The sequence below is a fragment of the Tripterygium wilfordii genome, chromosome 13, assembly GCF_013401445.1.
Source record: "Tripterygium wilfordii isolate XIE 37 chromosome 13, ASM1340144v1, whole genome shotgun sequence".
NCBI lineage: Eukaryota > Viridiplantae > Streptophyta > Magnoliopsida > Celastrales > Celastraceae > Tripterygium > Tripterygium wilfordii.
Window position 1 is genome coordinate 4327118 of NC_052244.1, and position 23010 is coordinate 4350127.

At 37.5% G+C, this 23010-nt stretch overlaps 1 protein-coding gene across 1 annotated transcript; it reads left to right on the forward strand.

The window, feature by feature from the left end:
- The first annotated feature begins 18663 nt into the window (after positions 1-18663).
- On the forward strand, positions 18664-20716 carry LOC120012412 (disease resistance protein RUN1-like). The gene is made up of 3 exons (XM_038863837.1): positions 18664-19246; positions 19361-20077; positions 20185-20716. The coding sequence occupies exons 1-3, from the start codon at positions 18771-18773 to the stop codon at positions 20291-20293; spliced, it is 1302 nt and encodes a 433-aa protein (XP_038719765.1). The 5' UTR covers positions 18664-18770; the 3' UTR covers positions 20294-20716.
- Positions 20717-23010: the final 2294 nt, after the last annotated feature.

Here is a 23010-nt window from a genome sequence, read left to right on the forward strand (position 1 = left end):
TCATCTTTTACCAAAATAACCTAAAATTTAATTTTCTCTCTCCACGAACTGTGATACAATAGTGATACTTTTAAATAGCAGATCCAATTTAGTGTTCAATTTATATCTTTTGCTCATAAAATGATGATACAAATGTTATAATGTAAATTTGATTACATTACATGTTTTTCTGGTTCAATTATGTCATTTTAGTGGATTTTTGGTGTTGGTGATACTATAGTGATACATCTCTGCGGCTGTAAATGTTTTTCTAGAAAGAGCAAGAGATGTACAAACCAAGAAAAGAAAACCAACAAAGGAAAAGTAATTAGGAAGAAGAAGTATGCATACTGGTTCAATTGTATAATTTTAACGAATTTTTGGTGTTCGCGATACTATAGTGATATATCTCTGCACTTGTAACTGTTTTTCCAGAACGTACAAGAGAGGTAACCAAGAAAAGAAAATCAAGAAAGGAAAAGTAATTAGGAAGATGAAGTATGCATACTGGTTTAATTGTATCATTTTAGTGGTTTTTTGGTGTTGGTGATACTATAGTGATACTATAGTGATACGTCTCTGCAAAAAACGAATCATACTCCAGATCTGTCAAAAACGAAGCAGAACAACTCGACGCAGTCCAGATTGAGCAACGACGAAGAAGGCGATGAGGAGAGGAGAAACTCGGCCAAAAACGGAGAAGAAGGCAATGAAGAACAAATTCAGATCGAGAACAAGAAGAAGAAGAAGAAGAAGAAGAAGAAGAAGAAGAAGAAGAAGAAGGAGAGAAAGAAGGAGATAACTTTTAGTAGAGAAGAAGGAGAGAAAGAGACGACACACTAGAGTTGGATAGTTGAAGGGAGAAGAAGAAGAAGAAGAAGAAAGGTATTGTAGGTATAAACAAAAAAATATCTTAAGTCAGATGACCAAATTACCGTTAAATTGCACTTTTTTACAATTTTAAAAATGTCCATGACCTTTTTACAATTAAGTTGTCCAAAGTGCTCTTACTGCCAATTGTCCGATTAATTAAGGTAGAATCAACTAGTAGATAAAGAGTTCTCATAACCTAACACAATATGACCGGGTTTCTGGGCCTAAGCAAAGACGTTGGGTCTAGAGGAGCAAATCCGTGAGGGCTTCGGCCTAGAGTGGACAATATCATACTGTTGTTAGGTTTTTGGGTTACGCCAAATCTATCTAGAGTTCAACCCAACTTATCGTAAGATATAAAAGTCTTCATCATATGGTTATGGTTGCTTTTCTTCCTTCTATGACTACTACATAAAAAACTACTACTTGACGAAGTAGTTATAAATAATTCGATTAGCTATCATCTTGAATCTGTGTTGGAATAGTGCTCAAGTAATTATAAATAATTCAATTAGTAATTATAGAGCATAGTTTTGAATTCACATCTTCCTTGTCTGAAACTGCAAGGATAGTAGTAATATGTTTGTGTCTGATTTTCTTCCTTCCATTACTACTACACAAAAAAAATAAAAGAAGGTGACGAAGCAATTATAAATAATGCAATTAGGTTTCTTCTACATGGCATGTACCTGTATTTGATCAAGTCATATCATCATCCCATCTCATCAACCAGAACGCATTTTTCTCTACTTTGAAATAGTCGTCAGGGCTTTTCTACAACGCGTTTTTCATTTTTTAATGTTTATAGTCAGTCTTTTTTTTTTATTTGTATTAACATCTTTGGTTTTTTCTTCAATTTGTTCTAGTTTTTCGAACTTTTATTCAATAAAACTCCAAGTGCCAAATAATTATAGATCTAAGCCTTCTTCCATCTATTTTTAGAGTGTGGTCTAGACTCTTTTCCTTCTTCTTCCGAATTAGAGTAAAAAAGTTCGATTTTTTGCAAAGGAGTTTCACACGAGAACCACCAACATATATATATAGTTTTGACATCTGAAGTGAGAAAATTACAGCTTTTTTTCTTTTTTTTTTCCATTCTGGTTAAGTAGTTTTGAACTGACCAGCATTGTTCAAGGCAGAGAATGTTGGTTGTCACTCCAATTCTGTAATCTTTGTGTTAATAGTCGATGGAGGTGTGCTCTTTGAATAGTTAGATTGAGTTTTACTCATGGTCTTTATCTTAAAATAACGAAGGCATTTTGAGTCTGACCTCGCGGAAAGCTCGGAGAATTTTTCTCTGCAGGTGTCTTTCTCGAAAATTAGATGAACTTGCTTTTCATGCACACACTATTTTAGAGTTTGTTATTGTTCAAGAATTGTTAGTCAAGTATTATGGAATATGCGGAATAAATAAATAACAACCAAACACATCAAAATAATGAAGAAAATTCAATAGGGAAAAACCTCGAGTCTATCAAGCGATTAACCTTAGAAACAATCCACCATATGAATAAAGATTACAAAGGATCTAACCCTAAGATACTTTAATACATCAACTATCTAGCGTATGTTTTTTAAGACACAAAAATTACGTTAGGTGTTCAAACTCTGGCCGCAACCAAAGCATCCATGTTGAAAAGAAGTTGTCTGATATTCCACCATTATGTAATCCACTCCACCAAGAGCTAGCTCACACCAGTATTCTTCTTCAACTGTCAAAACATATGAAACAAATAACTTCGAAGCTCAAAAGGACCTGTTTTGTATTTGTGCACAGACTTCGGTAGGTTTGAAAGTCTTGGACGACGATAATATATAGCTTTTTAGAAACCCTAATTGCCTTAGACTTCAAATCTTCCGAGACCTAAGAAGTTGACTTCAATCACACAACCTAATTTTAAGGAGCTTCTTAAAACAAAACTAGGAAACTTACAACTATTCCTCTAATTAAAACCACCTAGACAGAGTGTTTCTAATTAAAGATAACTCTACTCTATTATTTTACAAAAGTCACGATAGCCCATAAATCTTCTAATACATGTTACTGCTAAGCTGGAATACTTAAACCATGTTTGCCTTGATCCAAAGCACAGTTGCTAAAACCTACATCAAGTTACTTAAAACTATCTAGTAGGATAGGCTATCTTAGGCTGCACAAAAATGAAGCAGAAAAAACACAAGCAAGACAAAGATATAATGAGCAATTATCACATGATGCTTGAACATTCAAATGTCATTATTAGTAGGGGTAAAAACCCCAACACTATTATTATTTTTATCTTACTTTATTCTTTGGAGTCGACTTGGAAATTGACACGAAGCTTCATTAGATCCCCTTCCGGCATTCCCTTCTTTTATTCACAATGTTCTTTTCTATAAGACTTAAAAAAGCACACTACTTGTCTATGCTTGTAGTCGTGAATTCTTCTTCTTCTATTATTTTTCATTAGTTACAATACAATAATTAGTTTGGTAAATTCATTATACAATTTATAAGGCCCAACATCATAGCCTATATATTATTATTTTACAACATAAGGTTGCATAAACCTTAACTCTTATTGGCTATCCAAAAATACAAAAGAATGAAACTCAAGTTCGTTTTGGATTCCAACTCAAAAACTAATAGAATTCTTATTTTACGATTTAAAAAATAATAATTTAGAAAAGGTCCCGACAACAACTCCAGACGATAACTACAGCACAAACTTTGAGCCAAAAAAAACTCCACAAATGAATGGGCAAGTCATCGCAGTCGAGGATTGCAATTATTTTTCTCCAAGTTGCATTTAGAAATAGCATGCAACTTTCGTTTTACACTAATAACACAAACATAATAAAATCACAAACTAACAATTTTTTAATTTCCGTTTTGAAGCAACCGGTTTGAAAAACAATGAAGTCGCCACCAATTGATTTTTAGGATGCAATTGGACATCTGTTCTGGTCTACGAGAAAAATGGGCAAGGGGGTCTATTGAGCATGGGGAAGGTGTTAGGCACCCCACAACTCCCGAAAACGGTTACCTTTGAATGTTTTCCCATTTGGCTTTGATTTGTTTTTGAAAATCCCATTTTGATGGGTCTTATTGGAAGGTAATGAAAAAAAACCCACTTGGAGTGGTTTGGACAACAAGGTGCACGGGATCATTGGGGCCATTCCCAGCTTGGCCAAGGATTGGAGAAAACACCACTTGGAGTGGGTTTGGATATTTGAAAAAAAAGGGGTTGCACGGGATCATTGGGGCCATTCCCGGCTTGGCCAAAGATTGGAGAAAACACCACTTGGAGTGGGTTTGGATATTTTAAAAAAAAAGGGGTTGCACGGGATCATTGGGGTCATTCCCGGCTTGGCCAAAGATTGGATAAGGTACCACTTGGAGTGGGTTTGGATATTTGGGAAAAAGGACTCTTGAGGACTTGGTTGATGTACCAAAAGGGCCCACAATCAAGGAATAATGTTCAATTCAAGCCTTACTTACAATTATGTTTTTCATGAGAAAAGAAAGAATCCATTTATGGCTCATTGAATGAGTCAAATATCTTTAAACTCACCGTTGAATCCGTAAATAAATTCTCCTAATCCCTAAAAACATATTTGCTTTCCGAGTCCACGAAATCCAAATATTTTGGATGAATGCCAATGGAACCCCAATATCTTGAAGGCTCTTTGGTATTTAATCAAAACATAAGGATTCCATAATTTAATCTTGATGTGTTTTATTAACGTGAGACGGCTTGGATTAATTCTAATGACTAACGCGTTGCTTTCATTTTTATTGCACTCAAACAATCCTAGCATACATCTAAGCATCATGGCATAGTGTGAGAAATCAAAGTCCTAAGCATGCATTCTAATGCAATCATCATTCTCAAAATCATCTCCTAATGTCTATATGCTTCTAGCACCCTAAACATTTATGTATGCATTTCCACTATTTTCCACTATACCATTACAAGGATTTACATTTTACAAGGATACGTGACAAAAACGAAATTTATACAAATGTACAAAAACCCAATATTGCCCTTGAGACCCATTGCTCCAATCCGGCCCAAATCCTCTAGGTATGCCCCTCGGTCCAAGCGGTCTCAAGCCCGATCCAAGCCCAACAAACACAAACATAAGAATGGAGGGTTAAATGGTGCTCAATAATCATAAAAACTCAAATCAAATTAATTATATATATATATATTATAGACATGCATACACAAACACATATATACAAACACAAATGAAATATATATGTACACACCCTGTATATATACACACACACCACATATATATATATATATATACACCACACACACACATATATATATATATATACGCACCTACAGATATATATATATATATATATATATATATATATATATACACAATATACTGCACCCATATATACACACACCTATTGTACGCACATACCCACACACACACAACATATATATATACACTGTAGACCAAACACATAGATATATACCATAGTATATATACACGTACTGTACGCATATACACACAAATACACATGCCATATATATATATATACACACCTGCACTATATATATACACACACCGTATATACATATATAAACACATATGAACACATATATATAAGCACATATGAACCGGTATATATACAAACACATACATATAGATATCAAAAACCCAGCATATATACATATACATACACACACACACACACATATATATATATATATATATATATATATATATAAACTTGTATATATACCCAATACATCACAACATTCAAAGAACATATGTTACAGCCGGACCAACATAAGTGAGTAAAAACCTTATTTCAATAGTGAGCAAAGAAGGACATAAACCTTCAACAATCAAATCCAAAGAAAGAAAGCCAGATCCAAGGAATTAGAAATCAAGAGATGCAAAGTAGAACTACAGGAACATAAATAGTGAAATGGAACAAGAAGTGTCAAATATGAGTGGATCTATTACCTTCCCGGAAGAACAAAACCGAAAAGAATCAAACTCCTTCTTCTCTTCCTTTTCTTCTCTTTCCTTTGGCCTTTCTTCTTTTCCTTTGGCCTCCTCTTCCCCTCGGCCACCTTCCTCCTTCCCTCTTTTTATTTCTTTTCCTCCTTAAATCCTGCCACTTCTTCTCTCCTCTTCTTTCTTTTTATTTTTTTTTCTCTTTTTTCTCCACTCTCTCACGCCACCTCTCTCTAATTTATTTTTTCCTCTTTCTTTTCTCCCACTCTGCCCCACGTCTCCCCTTTTTTCTTCTTTCTCCCCCTTTTCTTCTTTTCCACCGATTTCACTCCCCTTTTTCTCTTCTTTTCTTTTTTTTTCCACCACCTTATCATTTTGTTTTATTGTTTTTTTTGTTTCTTCTTTTTTTTTGTTTTTTACTATTTTTTATTTTTGTATTTTGTTTTTGGCCGGACGAAAACCGGTTACTACAGCTGCCCCCCTTTGTATGTCTTTTATGAAGTAAAAGGCGGACAAAGGTGTAGTTAACCGAACTTCGTACGGAAAGGATAAGGAAAGATGCTCGGGATCACTGTAGCCATTCCCGGCTTGGCTGAAAAAGTGCTCAGGATCATTTGTGCACGGGATCATAGGGCCATCCCCGGCTTGGCCAATGCTTGAAAGAAATCCCACTTGGAGTGGGTGTTGTAAATTGAAAAAGACAATGTGCTCGGGATCATAGGGCCATCCCCGGCTTGGCCAATGCTTGAATGAAATCCCACTTGGAGTGGGTTTTGTAAATTGAAAAAGACAATGTGCACGGGATCATAGGGCCATCCCCGGCTTGGCCAATGCTTGAATGAAATCCCACTTGGAGTGGGTGTTGTAAATTGAAAAAGACAATGTGCACGGGATCATAGGGCCATCCCCGGCTTGGCCAATGCTTGAATGAAATCCCACTTGGAGTGGGTGTTGTAAATTGAAAAAGACAATGTGCACGGGATCATAGGGCCATCCCCGGCTTGGCCAATGCTTGAATGAAATCCCACTTGGAGTGGGCTTTGTAAATTGAAAAAGACAATGTGCACGGGATCATAGGGCCATCCCCGGCTTGGCCAATGCTTGAATGAAATCCCACTTGGAGTGGGTTTTTGTAAATTGAAAAAGACAATGTGCACGGGATCATAGGGCCATCCCCGGCTTGGCCAATGCTTGAATGAAATCCCACTTGGAGTGGGTTTGGTAAATTTTTAAAAAAAGATTTGCACGGGATCATTGGGGCCATCTCCGGCTTGGCCAAAAATGAATTTTTTTTTTTTTTTGGAGAAAAGATGCTCGGGATCACTGTAGCCATTCCCGGCTTGGCTGAAAAAGGATTTTTTTTTTGTTTTTGAGAAAAGGTATTCGGGAGTTTTTGTAATCTCACCTTGACAGAAAGATGTTTCGATCAGATGATATGCTTTGATTTGAGGAGAATGACTACGTCCAAGCTGTATCTTCTGCATAAACCTGCCATAATACAAAAAGGACAAACCATATGCAACAATGATGCATGTAATGACCTATTTTGTTCAAATATGAATGTCTCATTAATGAGTGAATGCATGTTCTCTCAAGGCTTTGCCGTCCTCAGTCACGCGTACAGTTGCGAATTGCTAGAACAAATCTGCTTCATCGTTGGGTTTGATTTTCTGACTCTGGATTTTCAATGTATCTTCTCTATTCTGATTAGTAAAGGCTCTCACTCATTCCAGAACCCAAACTGTTGAACTATCTCCTTCCCTTTCCTTGCTTTTCCATACTAACTCTTTTTCGAAATTTGCATCTGTGCACACTCAAGTACAGGTTCTTCATTCAGATCCTTTCCAGTTTAGGATGCCAAGATCCAATCAAATTCCTGTCAAGAGTAATGTCCTAATGCATTCTTCCTGTTTTCTGTCAAAACTTTGTCAGTGATAAATTCAATAGTATAGCCATGTATGCCAATCACTGAATACAAATGATACACCTTTCGGAATATGGAATGAGAATTGAATTGGGATATGGAAAAAGATGTCACAAGTGATAAAACTATAGAAATGAATTTCTTCCCCATTTTTATTGAAAATGATGGGTGACAATCGAAAAAACCCTTAGACGAAGATATGTACGAGAATGTAGAGAAGTCAAAGGAAAAAACAAACCAAGCTTCTCCAAGATGAAATATGTGATAATTCAAAGATTCCACCAAAACTGCCCCAGTTTCGGTGTGCACCCATTTAACAATGATCAAATCTGACTTGTATGATGCTGTCTCTGAGTCCTCCCTTCCTACCAACAAACTTCTCATTCTGTTTAATGGACTAACACCTTTGCATGGTGAAATATATGATAGCATAAGGAGCGCACCAAAAACTGCCCCAGTTTTGGGTGCGTGCTCAAATAACTGTCATCTGATCAGGCAACTACGAAGCCGATTTTGCACTCCCAATTATGTCAATGTGAGACAAGTTAACAACCAATTCAGACACCAATTCACTAATTCAACGGACCCATGTCCCAACCATCATTCTTTAAACAATTCGAAACCCAAACTTGCAGCCACAATTGAAGCGCCCATGAGGGTTTTCACTTCAATGATTTTTCTTTGTCCCTAATTTTTGCCTAGAGCGCCCTTCCGGGTTTTCACTCCAGCGGGATTTTTGACTCCCTAATTTTTGCCTAGAGCGCCCTTTCGGGTTTTCACTCTAGCGGGATTTTTTTTTTTTTTTGTTTTTTTTTTTTGTCTCTAATTTTTGCCTAGAGCGCTTTTTCGGGTTTTCACTCCAGCGGGATTTTTTTTTACGCATAATACCGCCTGAGAACATCGGCATTTACTGGGTGAGGCAAATCATCTTCGTCCATCTTTGTCAAAATTACCGCTCCACCGGAGAATGCTTTCTTCACCACATATGGTCCCTCGTAGGTAGGAGTCCATTTTCCACGGCGATCTCTTTGAGGTGGCTGAATCATCTTTAGTACTAAATCCCCTCCTCTGAAACAACGAGGACGCACTCTCTTGTGATGTGCTCTTATCATTCGTCTTTGATAAAGTTGTACTCTACAAAGTGCTCCCAATCTTCTTTCCTCAATAAAATTTAGATGTTCGTACCGGGCTCGGACCCACTCCGTCTCCTCCAAGTTGGCCTCCATCACTACTCTTAGCGAAGGGATTTCTACTTCAATGGGAAGGACCGCCTCTGTCCCATATACTAAAGCAAAAGGACTTTCACCAGTGGATGTACGCACAGAAGTCCGGTACCCATATAAAGCAAAAGGAAGCTTTTCATGCCAATCTTTGTAATTCTCTGTCATCTTCTGGATGATTTTCTTGATATTTTTGTTAGCTGCCTCAACAGCCCCGTTCATCTTGGGACGATAAGGAGATGAATTATGATGCTTGATCTTGAACTGCTCGCATAAATCATTTACTATCTTGCTGTTGAAATTCGTGCCATTGTCAGTAATGATCCTTTCGGGAACCCCATAGCGACATACAATATCTTTTCTCAAGAATCGGGCGATAACGTTACTTGTCACTTTAGCATAAGAATTTGCTTCCACCCACTTTGTAAAATAATCAATTGCAACCAGGATGAAACGATGTCTGTTGGAAGCTTTGGGCTCGATAGGGCCAATAACATCGATACCCCACATTGAAAAGGGCCAAGGTGCTGCTAATACCCGCAGAGGGTTCACTGGGACATGAGTTTTATCAGCATAAATCTGGCACTTATGGCATCTGATTGCATATCTAATACAATCTCTTTCCATGGTAAGCCAATAGTAACCGGCTCGCAATATCTTCCTTGCCATTGAATATCCACTCAAATGAGTACCACATATTCCTTCATGAATCTCTTCCATAATCTGCTTGGCTTCATCAATATCCACGCATCGAAGAAGCACAAATCCCAAGCTTTTCTTATACAATACATTTTTATCCAAGAAAAAGGAGCTTGAGAGTCTTCGGATGGTGCGTTTGTCATTATCTGAGGCCTCTGGAGGGTATTCTCCTTTCTCCAAATACTGTTTTACATCATAATACCAGGGTTTGCCATCAGGTTCTGCTACTATATTCAAACAGTGCGCCTGAATTTCACGTTTCTCAATCTTGATAACCTCCACTTCTCCTCGAGGGTCCAAACCAAACATGGCTGCCAAAGTGGCCAAAGCATCTGCCATCTGGTTTTCTTCTCTTGGAATATGATCAAATTCCACACAGTCAAAAAATTTGATCAACTCCTTGATGTGTTGATAATACGGGACTAACTTGGCATCCCTGGTTTCCCATTCGTCACACAATTGCCTGATCACCAATTGAGAGTCACCATAAACCTGAAGCTTTTTAATCCCAACATCAATAGCAGCTTGAATTCTCATGGCACAGGCCTCATACTCAGACACATTATTGGTACAGTTGAAATAAAGCTTAGCAGTAAACGGCGTAACTTTCCCCTCTGGAGAAATAAGCACAGCCCCAATCCCATTACCAACGATATTAGAAGCGCCATCAAACAACATAACCCATCCGTCCATATCTTTCCGACTCTCCATTTCTAAGGACAAGATTTCTCCATCTGGGAACCTTGGATTCATAGGCTGAGAGTCATCAATCGCCTGCTCTGCTAAGTAATCTGCTATTGCACTTCCCTTCACTGCCTTCTGGGCAACATACAAAATATCATATTCTGACAACAACATCTGCCATTTTGCAATCCTCCCTGAAAGAGATGGTTTTTCAAAAATATACTTGATCGGATCCATCCTCGAGATCAACCAAGTAGTGTGATACAGCATATATTGCCTGAGCCTATGCGCAGCCCATGCCAATGAACAACAAGTCTTCTCTAACATGGAGTAGTTTGTCTCACAACTGGTGAATTTCTTGCTCAAGTAGTAGATCGCATGCTCTATCCTCCCCGATGAATCATGTTGCCCTAACATACATCCCATCGAATTGTCCGATACAGTTAAGTAGAGAATAAGCGGGCTCCCAGCAACCGGAGGCATCAAGACCGGTGGATTTTGTAAATACTGCTTGATTCTCTCAAAGGCACTTTGACATTCATCATTCCATTCTGATGGGTTATTCTTCCGAAGTAACTTAAAAATTGGCTCACACGTAGTTGTCAACTGTGAAATGAACCTTGCAATATAATTGAGTCTGCCCAAGAAACCTCTGACTTCTTTCTCAGTGCGAGGATGAGGCATTTCCATGATCGCCTTCACTTTCTCAGGATCCACTTCAATACCTCTTCTGCTGACAATGAAACCCAACAACTTCCCCGAGGTTGCACCAAATGTGCATTTCGAGGGGTTCAACTTCAATTGGTGCCTTCTCAACCTCTTGAACAGCTTCTCCAGGTTAGTCACGTGATCTTCATCCTCCTTTGACTTAGCAATCATGTCATCCACATACACCTCAATCTCTTTATGCATCATATCATGAAACAGAGTAACCATGACTCGCTGATAAGTAGCTCCCGCATTTTTGAGACCAAATGGCATGACTTTGTAACAAAAGGTATCCCATAAAGTGATGAAAGTAGTTTTCTCCTGATCTTCCGGTGCCATCTTGATCTGGTTATATCCTGAGAATCCATTCATGAAGGAGAACGCAAAATGTTTAGCAGTATTGTCTACTAATATGTCAATTTGGGGTAAAGGAAAGTTATCTTTCGGGCTCGCCCGATTAAGATCCCTGTAATCCACGCACATCCGAACCTTACCATCTTTCTTTGGGACTGGTACGATATTTGCAACCCACTCGGGGTATTTTGCCACAGCGAGGAATCCTGCATCAAACAGCTTTTTTACTTCATCTCTAATCTTCAAAAGCATCTCCGGCTTCAATCTTCTCAACTTTTGCTTCACTGGCAGACAATCGGGTTTTAATGGCAATTTATGGACCACTATGTTTGTATCAAGTCCCGGCATATCTTGATATGACCATGCAAAAACGTCCTGATATTCATGTAGCAAACCTATCAATCTTTTTCTATCTCCTCCTTCAAAAGCTGCACCAATCCTAACCTCCTTTTTCTGATCTTCAGTTCCCAAGTTAACAACCTCAGTTATTTCTTTATGCGGCTGAACTATCTTCTCCTCTTGGTTAACTTGCCTTAACATTTCTGGCGATATCTCAAATTCATCTTCAGTGTCGGAATCAGATTCAACATTGTTAATGGGTGCCCCAAAATCTGGTTCATTCGGTTCATCTTTTTTATTATCATCAATTTCAGTCCTGTTAAAATGGAATGTGTGAGATTTGGATTTTTTAGAAGTGATGTGTGAAATGAAATGAATAGATGTGAGAATTATGAGCAACGATTTTTGTGTATGATAAGCATATCAGAATCATCAGAAACATGAGAACATGCAAAGGCCATACTATGCGAATTCATCAAAAGATAAAGTAAAGACATGCTCATTACAAAAACCCAATCAGTGGCCATGAGCTGGGTCACAGATCATAGTGCACATGGATATTACTCTTGAAGGCTGTTGATAGAGACTGGCAATTCAAAACTGGTCCAGTTGTTGAGCTTAAAACCTGAAGGACATGGCAAGGCTTAACAGCAAAGTTTTGGTCATTCCCCATAATAGCAACATCGAATTCCTCAAACTGCTCACATAACTCCCCAAAATTTCTGACTGTTGGATTGCTATGTTTTCACTTCCGTATCATATCCATGACTGCTACCAACATATGCTCCAGCCTGTGCTGTCCATCTTCTAGTGTTTGTAGCCCCATCTCTAGCCGGGCTATCGCTGCACGCATGCGATCTGATTGTGGAGATGCTGCAATTACTGATGAGGAATCACCAGGTGGTGATGCTGAGGGACCCTCTCGGGTCTGCTTCTTTCCAGCAGAAGTTGTTTTCAAATGGTTGATGCTCTGAAGCCATGTCCTTCTTTCTAGCATGGTGACCTGATATCCCAAAGATGCTTGAGGCCGAGGAGGTCGAATGCTTTTGAACAAAAGCAACCTTGTGATAAGCCGTGGGAAAAATAACTTCCCCGCCTTTGTTGGCTTCGTCTCGACAAAATCCTTGGCTTTGAAGATAATGGCCAGATAGATCTTCCCAATATCAAACCACTGCCCTTTATACATAGAGTATAAGACTGACAAGAATGTTCCTCGTCGTTCTTGCTCATGGCTAATAGGGCACAGATTTTTCCTGACAGCATCATCCAGCAACCACATCTTTGAAGGCAAGTAAGCACGACGTGTAGCGTTGCTGTGCCTATTCTTTTTTCCTCCACACATATCATCAACAATTTTCTGCTTTGACGCACAGATCGGTTGTCGAGATCCAGTGGGCTTATCATCTACTGGTGGATATCCCAAGCAGCAACACAGATCTGCTGTCGTGAATTGAACTTTTATACCACCTAGAATGACCTGATAAACCAGTTGATTCCTAGTCCGCTCACTTCGTGGTAGCTCGATGAGAGTGTGATAGAAGGAGCGAACGATCTGAGGATACACCAGTAAGTCATTTTCTGGATCTGGGTCTACTAGAAACAGCAAGGAATGCTCCCTTAAGTAGCGCATCGCCCATTTGTTGAGTGCTTCTCGCTGTACCGTTTCGTCGATTCTACATTCAGGAATAATTTCAGCTTTGTTGAACAACGCAAGCCTGGACTGTAATCTTGAGGCGATGGTGCGCGAGCGTCTCGGCATAGCTCTTGATCTTTGTGAGAGAACACACTTTTGTCAGGAATGATTGAGATGAAGATGGAGATGAAGATAGCTCAGAGAGAAAACACACTTTTGCAATTGAGATGGAGATGAAGACGGAAATGGCTCTGCATATACGAAGACATTTGCGGTGCCTGTCACATCAGTACTTACTTTACTGTCACCATCCACTGTTATTTTCCCGCTTGAGGACAACTCTTTTCTTCCTTCTTTTTTTTCAACTAAATAATAAAAAACAAAACTGTCACACTCAACTGTTTATTTCCTGCTTGAGGACAAACTTTTTTCTTTCTTTTTTTTTTTTTTTTCTTCAAATAGATAATAAAAAACAAAACTGACACACTCAACTATTCATTTCCCGACAAACATTTTCTTTTCTTTTTTTTTCTTTTTTTTTTTTCTTTTCCTTTTTTTTTTTCAACTCAAATAAAAATAAAATAGACTAAAAAAAACTTTCGCACTCCCCGAGAAATTATGAATATTTGCACAATGAGACTGGGTACATAACGGACGGTCAAGACCTAATCCAAGTAGGATCTTTTAAACCGTCTGATAGGAGATTCCAACAGTGGTAGAGAACACGGCTCTGATGGTGATGATGGTAGTGACGGAGAATCTGACAGCTATGGGGGCCGAGAGCTGAGAGTAGAAGATGACGGTGATGATGAACATAGATCACAAGTCTCTGGAAGCTCTCTCTTGTTGTTGATGCATCCCTCTTGGTTTTCGTCTTTGGTCATGTAATCTTTCAAGCGCTTCATATCTGACAACTTCACTGGCTTTACAATAGATTCCTCTGCTCCTCCTCCCAAGCATCTGTCAATTCGAGTCACTACGATCTCAGATGACATGATTACTCTCAGATGACATGATTAACACCGGAATCTCTCTCAAGGCAAACGATCCCTTGATTTTCTTCAACAACTCATATCTTGTCACTCCAGGCATACAGTAGTTGGTGATGATCAGACCCACCTTCAAACTATCAAACCCAACAGAACAATCATTCTCCTCATTTAAACCCAGAAACTGAAGTACTCTTATTCCACTATCCACCGCAGTCACTTTACAGGAAGTAATCTTGACCAAACTATTCTATCAACAAGGCTGTCATCGATAGCCAAAACATGAATCTCTTCAGAATCAGACAAAGAATGATTCATTCCAACTCCATCAACAAGAAAATTAAGAGTCAATTTCCTCAAAAACTGCACCAGTATTTTTTACTGTTCATTTTTCATTGTTTGAGCAATGCACAACTGTAATCTTGTGTAATAAGGATGGCAATGACATCAGTGAAATGGTTTCTTTTTTTTTCTTTTTTTTGTTTTTTTTTTTTTTTGTTTTTTTTTTTTTTTAATTCATGACTATGAACTTATTAGTTTGTCAAAATGCAAAAAATGTGTGTAGTGAATGCATGGTAGTATTAAAAGAACGAGTGTAAGATGTGTATAAACATGTATGAGTGATTAACAATCATGCAAGTATATATGGACATGTATGGACGATTAACAGATGTACAAGTACATATGGACAAGTATGGATAATTAGCATATGTACAAGTATATATGGGCATATATGAGTATTCAAGTATATATGGACATGTATGGGCCATTATGTTTGTGCGTGATCATAACCTAGGCTAACATATATGACAAATGTATAAAGGATGTACATGTATGGTTCAATGAATGTATATACACAGGTATGTATCAAGTACATATAAACATGTAAATGAGGAATAAAGGTACATGGTATTTAAATGTACAGGAAATAAATAGAGTTAAGGATAAGAGAATCCCCCATTGTTCCTAACAAAATCAGGTTCCTACCAATTTCTGAAGGTCTCGAACCGGATCTAGGGTTATGTAATGTGCATATGGGTGGCATATCTAACTATAACGCGGCTACGCGAGAGGCCACTGGATCAGGTTAGTTCACACCCCATATCTGGAAGTGGAACCCATCCCCCAATATCTTGAAGGGACGTCAATCCAGGAGGATGTTTTTCCTTGCTTACGTGAGGACAAAATCCATCAAAAGCAAAGATCAACCCTCACTAATCACTAGTAGGACCCGGTTTTTATGGGTCATTTGTGTGCATGTGAATAGTGATGTGTGTGCGGGGGGATCATACCATATCCTCAATAAACACTCAAATTTTATCAAACCAAAAACCTGTTATTTTATCTACAATCATGAACAAACACATTAGATTCCTCAAAATGTTGAAAGAAAAATGTACAACAAAATAAACAAATCAACCAAATAAGAAAACACTAACAAAAAGGCCCGACCCCTTTGGTACAACAACCAATATTCCCCAGTGAAGTCGCCAGCTGAAGCAACCGGTTTGAAAAACAATGAAGTCGCCACCAATTGATTTTTAGGATGCAATTGGACATCTGTTCTGGTCTACGAGAAAAATGGGCAAGGGGGTCTATTGAGCATGGGGAAGGTGTTAGGCACCCCACAACTCCCGAAAACGGTTACCTTTGAATGTTTTCCCATTTGGCTTTGATTTGTTTTTGAAAATCCCATTTTGATGGGTCTTATTGGAAGGTAATGAAAAAAAACCCACTTGGAGTGGTTTGGACAACAAGGTGCACGGGATCATTGGGGCCATTCCCAGCTTGGCCAAGGATTGGAGAAAACACCACTTGGAGTGGGTTTGGATATTTGAAAAAAAAGGGGTTGCACGGGATCATTGGGGCCATTCCCGGCTTGGCCAAAGATTGGAGAAAACACCACTTGGAGTGGGTTTGGATATTTTAAAAAAAAAGGGGTTGCACGGGATCATTGGGGTCATTCCCGGCTTGGCCAAAGATTGGATAAGGTACCACTTGGAGTGGGTTTGGATATTTGGGAAAAAGGACTCTTGAGGACTTGGTTGATGTACCAAAAGGGCCCACAATCAAGGAATAATGTTCAATTCAAGCCTTACTTACAATTATGTTTTTCATGAGAAAAGAAAGAATCCATTTATGGCTCATTGAATGAGTCAAATATCTTTAAACTCACCGTTGAATCCGTAAATAAATTCTCCTAATCCCTAAAAACATATTTGCTTTCCGAGTCCACGAAATCCAAATATTTTGGATGAATGCCAATGGAACCCCAATATCTTGAAGGCTCTTTGGTATTTAATCAAAACATAAGGATTCCATAATTTAATCTTGATGTGTTTTATTAACGTGAGACGGCTTGGATTAATTCTAATGACTAACGCGTTGCTTTCATTTTTATTGCACTCAAACAATCCTAGCATACATCTAAGCATCATGGCATAGTGTGAGAAATCAAAGTCCTAAGCATGCATTCTAATGCAATCATCATTCTCAAAATCATCTCCTAATGTCTATATGCTTCTAGCACCCTAAACATTTATGTATGCATTTCCACTATTTTCCACTATACCATTACAAGGATTTACATTTTACAAGGATACGTGACAAAAACGAAATTTATACAAATGTACAAAAACCCAATATTGCCCTTGAGACCCATTGCTCCAATCCGGCCCAAATCCTCTAGGTATGCCCCTCGGTCCAAGCGGTCTCAAGCCCGATCCAAGCCCAACAAACACAAACATAAGAATGGAGGGTTAAATGGTGCTCAATAATCATAAAAACTCAAATCAAATTAATTATATATATATATATTATAGACATGCATACACAAACACATATATACAAACACAAATGAAATATATATGTACACACCCTGTATATATACACACACACCACATATATATATATATATATACACCACACACACACATATATATATATATACGCACCTACAGATATATATATATATATATATATATATATATATATATATATACACAATATACTGCACCCATATATACACACACCTATTGTACGCACATACCCACACACACACAACATATATATATACACTGTAGACCAAACACATAGATATATACCATAGTATATATACACGTACTGTACGCATATACACACAAATACACATGCCATATATATATATATACACACCTGCACTATATATATACACACACCGTATATACATATATAAACACATATGAACACATATATATAAGCACATATGAACCGGTATATATACAAACACATACATATAGATATCAAAAACCCAGCATATATACATATACATACACACACACACACACATATATATATATATATATATATATATATATATATAAACTTGTATATATACCCAATACATCACAACATTCAAAGAACATATGTTACAGCCGGACCAACATAAGTGAGTAAAAACCTTATTTCAATAGTGAGCAAAGAAGGACATAAACCTTCAACAATCAAATCCAAAGAAAGAAAGCCAGATCCAAGGAATTAGAAATCAAGAGATGCAAAGTAGAACTACAGGAACATAAATAGTGAAATGGAACAAGAAGTGTCAAATATGAGTGGATCTATTACCTTCCCGGAAGAACAAAACCGAAAAGAATCAAACTCCTTCTTCTCTTCCTTTTCTTCTCTTTCCTTTGGCCTTTCTTCTTTTCCTTTGGCCTCCTCTTCCCCTCGGCCACCTTCCTCCTTCCCTCTTTTTATTTCTTTTCCTCCTTAAATCCTGCCACTTCTTCTCTCCTCTTCTTTCTTTTTATTTTTTTTTCTCTTTTTTCTCCACTCTCTCACGCCACCTCTCTCTAATTTATTTTTTCCTCTTTCTTTTCTCCCACTCTGCCCCACGTCTCCCCTTTTTTCTTCTTTCTCCCCCTTTTCTTCTTTTCCACCGATTTCACTCCCCTTTTTCTCTTCTTTTCTTTTTTTTTTTCCACCACCTTATCATTTTGTTTTATTGTTTTTTTTTGTTTCTTCTTTTTTTTTGTTTTTTACTATTTTTTATTTTTGTATTTTGTTTTTGGCCGGACGAAAACCGGTTACTACACGTTTGTTGCATTTCCCACGACAACCACCAACTTAAATTAATAGAGCTTTGAAGTCTCATCTTTGCCTTTTTTTTAATCTTACATAATATAGGCATTTTAAGTGTAACCACAGGTAAGGCTCGGAAAATTTATTTTTATGTCACTTGCTTTCACACGAAAAAACTATTATTATTGGGGGGGTTTTACTTTAATCGTTGGAAACAACTTGGAAATTGGTAAGAAACTTCATGAGGCGAGCTTCTTTATAACCCTTTCCCTTCTTTTATCCCAAGTATTATTTACAAAAGACTTGGAAGAACACACTACTCATCTCTGCTTGTAGTCATGGCTTCTTCTTCATCTATTATTCCCATAACTCCTATTCAGCGAAAGTATGATGTTTTCATTAGTTTCAGAGGGCGTCACATTCGTGACAACTTTCTCAGTCATCTACGTTCTGCCTTGTTCGGAGAAAAAATTGTAAGTTTCGCTGAGGACAACATTAGGAGAGGAGATGATATTTCAAAGTCTCTTCGCAGGACGATCAAGGAATCACAAATTTCCATAATTATTTTCTCTAAGAAGTATCCTTCTTCAAGATGGTGCTTAGGTGAACTCGAGAAAATCATGAAGTGTAACAAAAGAAATGGACAATTTGTTATACCGGTCTTCTTAAAAGTGAAGCCAACTGATGTAGAAAACCAAACAGGATGTTTTGGACAAGCTTTAGCTCAGTATGAAGGTCATCCAAAGATACAAATATGGAGGGCTGCTTTTACAAAAGCTGCTAATTTAGCTGGATGGGATTCAGAGGTCACAAGGTAATTTTTCACATTCTTAGTTCAATTCCTTTCGTTTTCTCCTTTCTTGACAATCTTGAGATTACATCAATTATCTATTGAAGTAGTTGGTGTTCTTTGCTCTCTTTTTTTCAGGCCTCAGGCTACACTTATTAAAAATATTGTGTACGATGTTATGAGCAAACTTTACTTCGCTTCCCCAAACGATTTTCGTAATGTTGCTGGAGTGAGATATCACATCCAGCAAATTGAATCATCGCTAATCATGGTTCAACAAATGTTCAATAATGGACTTGATCGGATCTCTAACGTTCCCTTATTGAATGGTCATGCTTTCAAACCAGAGCATCCATTAAATGGTCATCATATGAGACTGCCAAAAAGGGAAATAAATTATTCTTTTTCTTCTTTTTCCCAAATGAAGTATGATGTTTTCCTTAGTTTCAGAAGGGCTGACACGCGCAACAACATTAGCAGCCATGCATATGCTGCTTTGCGCAGAGAAAAAATTCAAACTTTCATTGATTATGACCTCCATAGAGTAGATGTCGTTTTAGATTCTCTTTTCAAGACGATTACAGAATCAAAAATTTCATTTGTCATTTTCTCGGAGAACTATGCTTCTTCAAGATGGTGCTTAGATGAACTCGTGAGAATCATGGAGTGTAGAAAAGAAAATGGACAAATTGTTATACCAGTCTTCTACAAAGTGGATCCATCACATGTGAGAAAACAATCAGGCCCTTTTGGACAAGCTTTAGCTCAGTACGAAGGTCATCCAAGGATACATAAATGGAGAGATGCGTTGACAGAAACTGCTAATTTATCAGGATGGGATTTACGGGTCACAGGGTAATTCCTTTCTTTTGTCTCCCTTCTTGATGTTCTTAAGATTACAACAATTATTCCTTGCATTCAAAATCGGAATGTAATTTGGGTTTACTTTTTTTTCTTTTCAGACATGAGGCTACGCTTATTGAAAGTATTGTGGCGGATGCTTTGGGCAAGCTTTCCGACACTTCGTCAAGCAGAAACTATTCCAAGGCATACACTCAAGACAGAAAATAGACATGGTTGTTCAGTGGTTCAGCCTAACTCTCCTTGTGGTTATCCGACCCAGTTCTCCTTGAACCAAGATTGTGTGGATGATGTCCCAGTGTAGGGTAGGAAAAAGAAACGAAGCTAAAGGCATTTCAGATTTTTTTTTTAAATTTCGTCTTTTTTGAGAAAAATCGAGTCGAAAAAAGTAAGAGGACACCAGAGCTTGATCTAGTTCTCCTCATCTTTCTTTACAACTTCAAGAATTTTGCCACCCTCGCTGGTCTCTTTCATATTTTTCATGTTGTTATGATGATCTTATTAACCGTCAGCTTTTGCATTATTTTCATGCTTTATTTCACTTTACAGCTTGAATGTCACTTTACTCAACTAGTCATTAAGAAGGACAATGAAATGAAATAGGGAATTGAAATTTTCATTTTCGGAATTGCATTACTTGTGTTATTAAGTTTATACTTCATACTTGTGCTGCCATTCTAGGGCACGTGACCGACGCACCCCAAGGGACCTGGAGTCCCACTAAGACCATGCAAGCCTTAGAACATACAAATAAGATATGCAAGATGGATAGAAACACTCATGACATAGCGAAATCTACATAGTCAGGGCCTATTAGCAATACATACCAGAATATATCCTATCTGTAGTTAATGGAGCTTCTAAGATTATATGTTCATACAGAATAGCAATGTACATAATATCATAAAAACTACCCGCATAGTAGGTGTCGGGCTCACTAGAATCCAACAAAGCTCTACGAAGCTGAAGTCGGTCTGGGATCTGTTGAGTCTACTCTATCTAAAACAATGATATTAACAAAGGAAGCGTGAGAAACCAGACTTAGTGAATGAATAGTGACCTAAACAATACAAAGGGGATAAGTAACACAAATAGATCAAGGGTACAATAATCTAAGCAGAAATCCTATCAAACAGAATCGAATGAGAGGACCATCATACAGAATCAAAACAGACATCATATCATATAGAGTCGGGCATTCTCACAATCCCATTAGAACAGATCACCACGTGTTGGCCTACACGAGTGGCTAGCATCACCCCTGCTAGCTGAGGATAACTTGGTGATCCAAGAATAATGTCTATTGTCGTTAGTGTACAATATCCTGACAGATAGTCACTCTTGAGAAATGAAGAATTGATAATTTCGATCAGATAGGTTTAGAATTATAATCAAATAACATATAAAGCAGAGTGAGAATCAGCATAGCATCCAATGCCGAAATCGAATAAGATGGCATATATTCCAAAATGAGAATCGAATGGCATACATATCAAAAACATAATCAGAGTGCTATATAGATCGAAAATGGAATCAGAATAGCGTATGGACTGGAAATGGGATGAAACAAGTCATATCAACAATAAGCAGATAAGTCGGAACTTGTCCCAGAAAATATTTGAATCAAGGATCATTGAAAGATCAAACTGATAGCAAATTAGAATGTTTATGCAGGGTCATAGCTATGTGTATAGTGTATTGGATAGGTCCCCTATTCACTCATTTGGAATGTCGCTAGCACGCCATCTACTATCACTCCTTCGAGTTCCTGTGGAACTCACCGATCAACTAGTGACCTAAGATTTACATTCATTCACTTAGATAGTTTTAAAGGATCCCCATTATTACAAACACATCCTCGAAAATCCAGTGACATAAAGGCGCCCGAATTTGAAACCCCAAACTAAGGGCCCATTTGGTAAGGCTTTTTACCAGCATTTATACTACTGCTGTGGCCCATCCAAACAATATTTTTTGTGCACTTAGTTCAAGATAATTTCTGCAGCATTTTTTGGACTTTTGCAAATGCTACAAAAGTGAAGCATTTTGAGGCCCAAAGTCTATTTTGTCCCTATGACATTGCTTTATTTCGATTATACCCTAACCTGCCTATTTACACCGAGATTGAAATTATAGTTATTCCGATTATACCCTCACCTCACCTGCCTATTTCCGATTATACCCTCACATTGCTTTATTAAAATTTTTCATTTAATAAATTAAGTAATAAATAATGTAACTGTTACAACAATTTTAATTAATTAATTAATTTATAATAAATTAAGTATCTTTAATTTATTTTTTATTCATTATATTAATTTTATAAATTAATTTTTATGTTTGGATACAATTATATTTCTCTATTACAATTAAAATCTAAACTCTAAACCACTGCACGTAATTTATCACAATATGCTATACATAATAAATGTTATTAGCAAAAGTTCAACCAAACAATGCCAAACATTCAAAGAGCATATTTGCTAATAAAATTGTTTAGTATTTCTGCTAATATATCTGTTATTTTCAAAAAGCTTTACCAAACTAGGCTTAAGTAAATATCCATCTCAATTCAGAAAAATCAAACACTTCAATTATTCCGTTCAACATACACCCACCCAAACTTCGATAGTTCAATTTCAGGTATGGGTTTAACTCGATCAATTCCATAGTCCAATTGCACTCGCCACTCGGTTTAATTTGTTGGATCATTTGTGCCTAAACCTTCTCCGATGGCCCCGATGTTAAAAGTGTTTTTTAGGTACTAAGAGCGTCCGCAACAGACATTGGAAACATAGACTGGACTGGTAATTTCTAGCTTTTGGGTACTATTTGGCCAAAAAATGGCATCCATCAGAAACGGTAAAACCACCTCCAACATTGCAGTTTGCTATAGTAGCTTGTAGTTTGCTACTGTAGTAAACTGC

What these genes read in the sequence shown, in the direction of transcription:
- LOC120012412 (XM_038863837.1), top strand. Translation starts at nt 18,771, where the DNA reads ATGGCTTCTTCTTCATCTATTATTCCCATAACTCCTATTCAGCGAAAG. An exon ending in TGGGATTCAGAGGTCACAAG is followed by an intron (nt 19,247 to 19,360) that starts GTAATTTTTCAC and finishes TCTTTTTTTCAG; the next exon opens with GCCTCAGGCTACACTTATTA. An exon ending in TGGGATTTACGGGTCACAGG is followed by an intron (nt 20,078 to 20,184) that starts GTAATTCCTTTC and finishes TTTTCTTTTCAG; the next exon opens with ACATGAGGCTACGCTTATTG.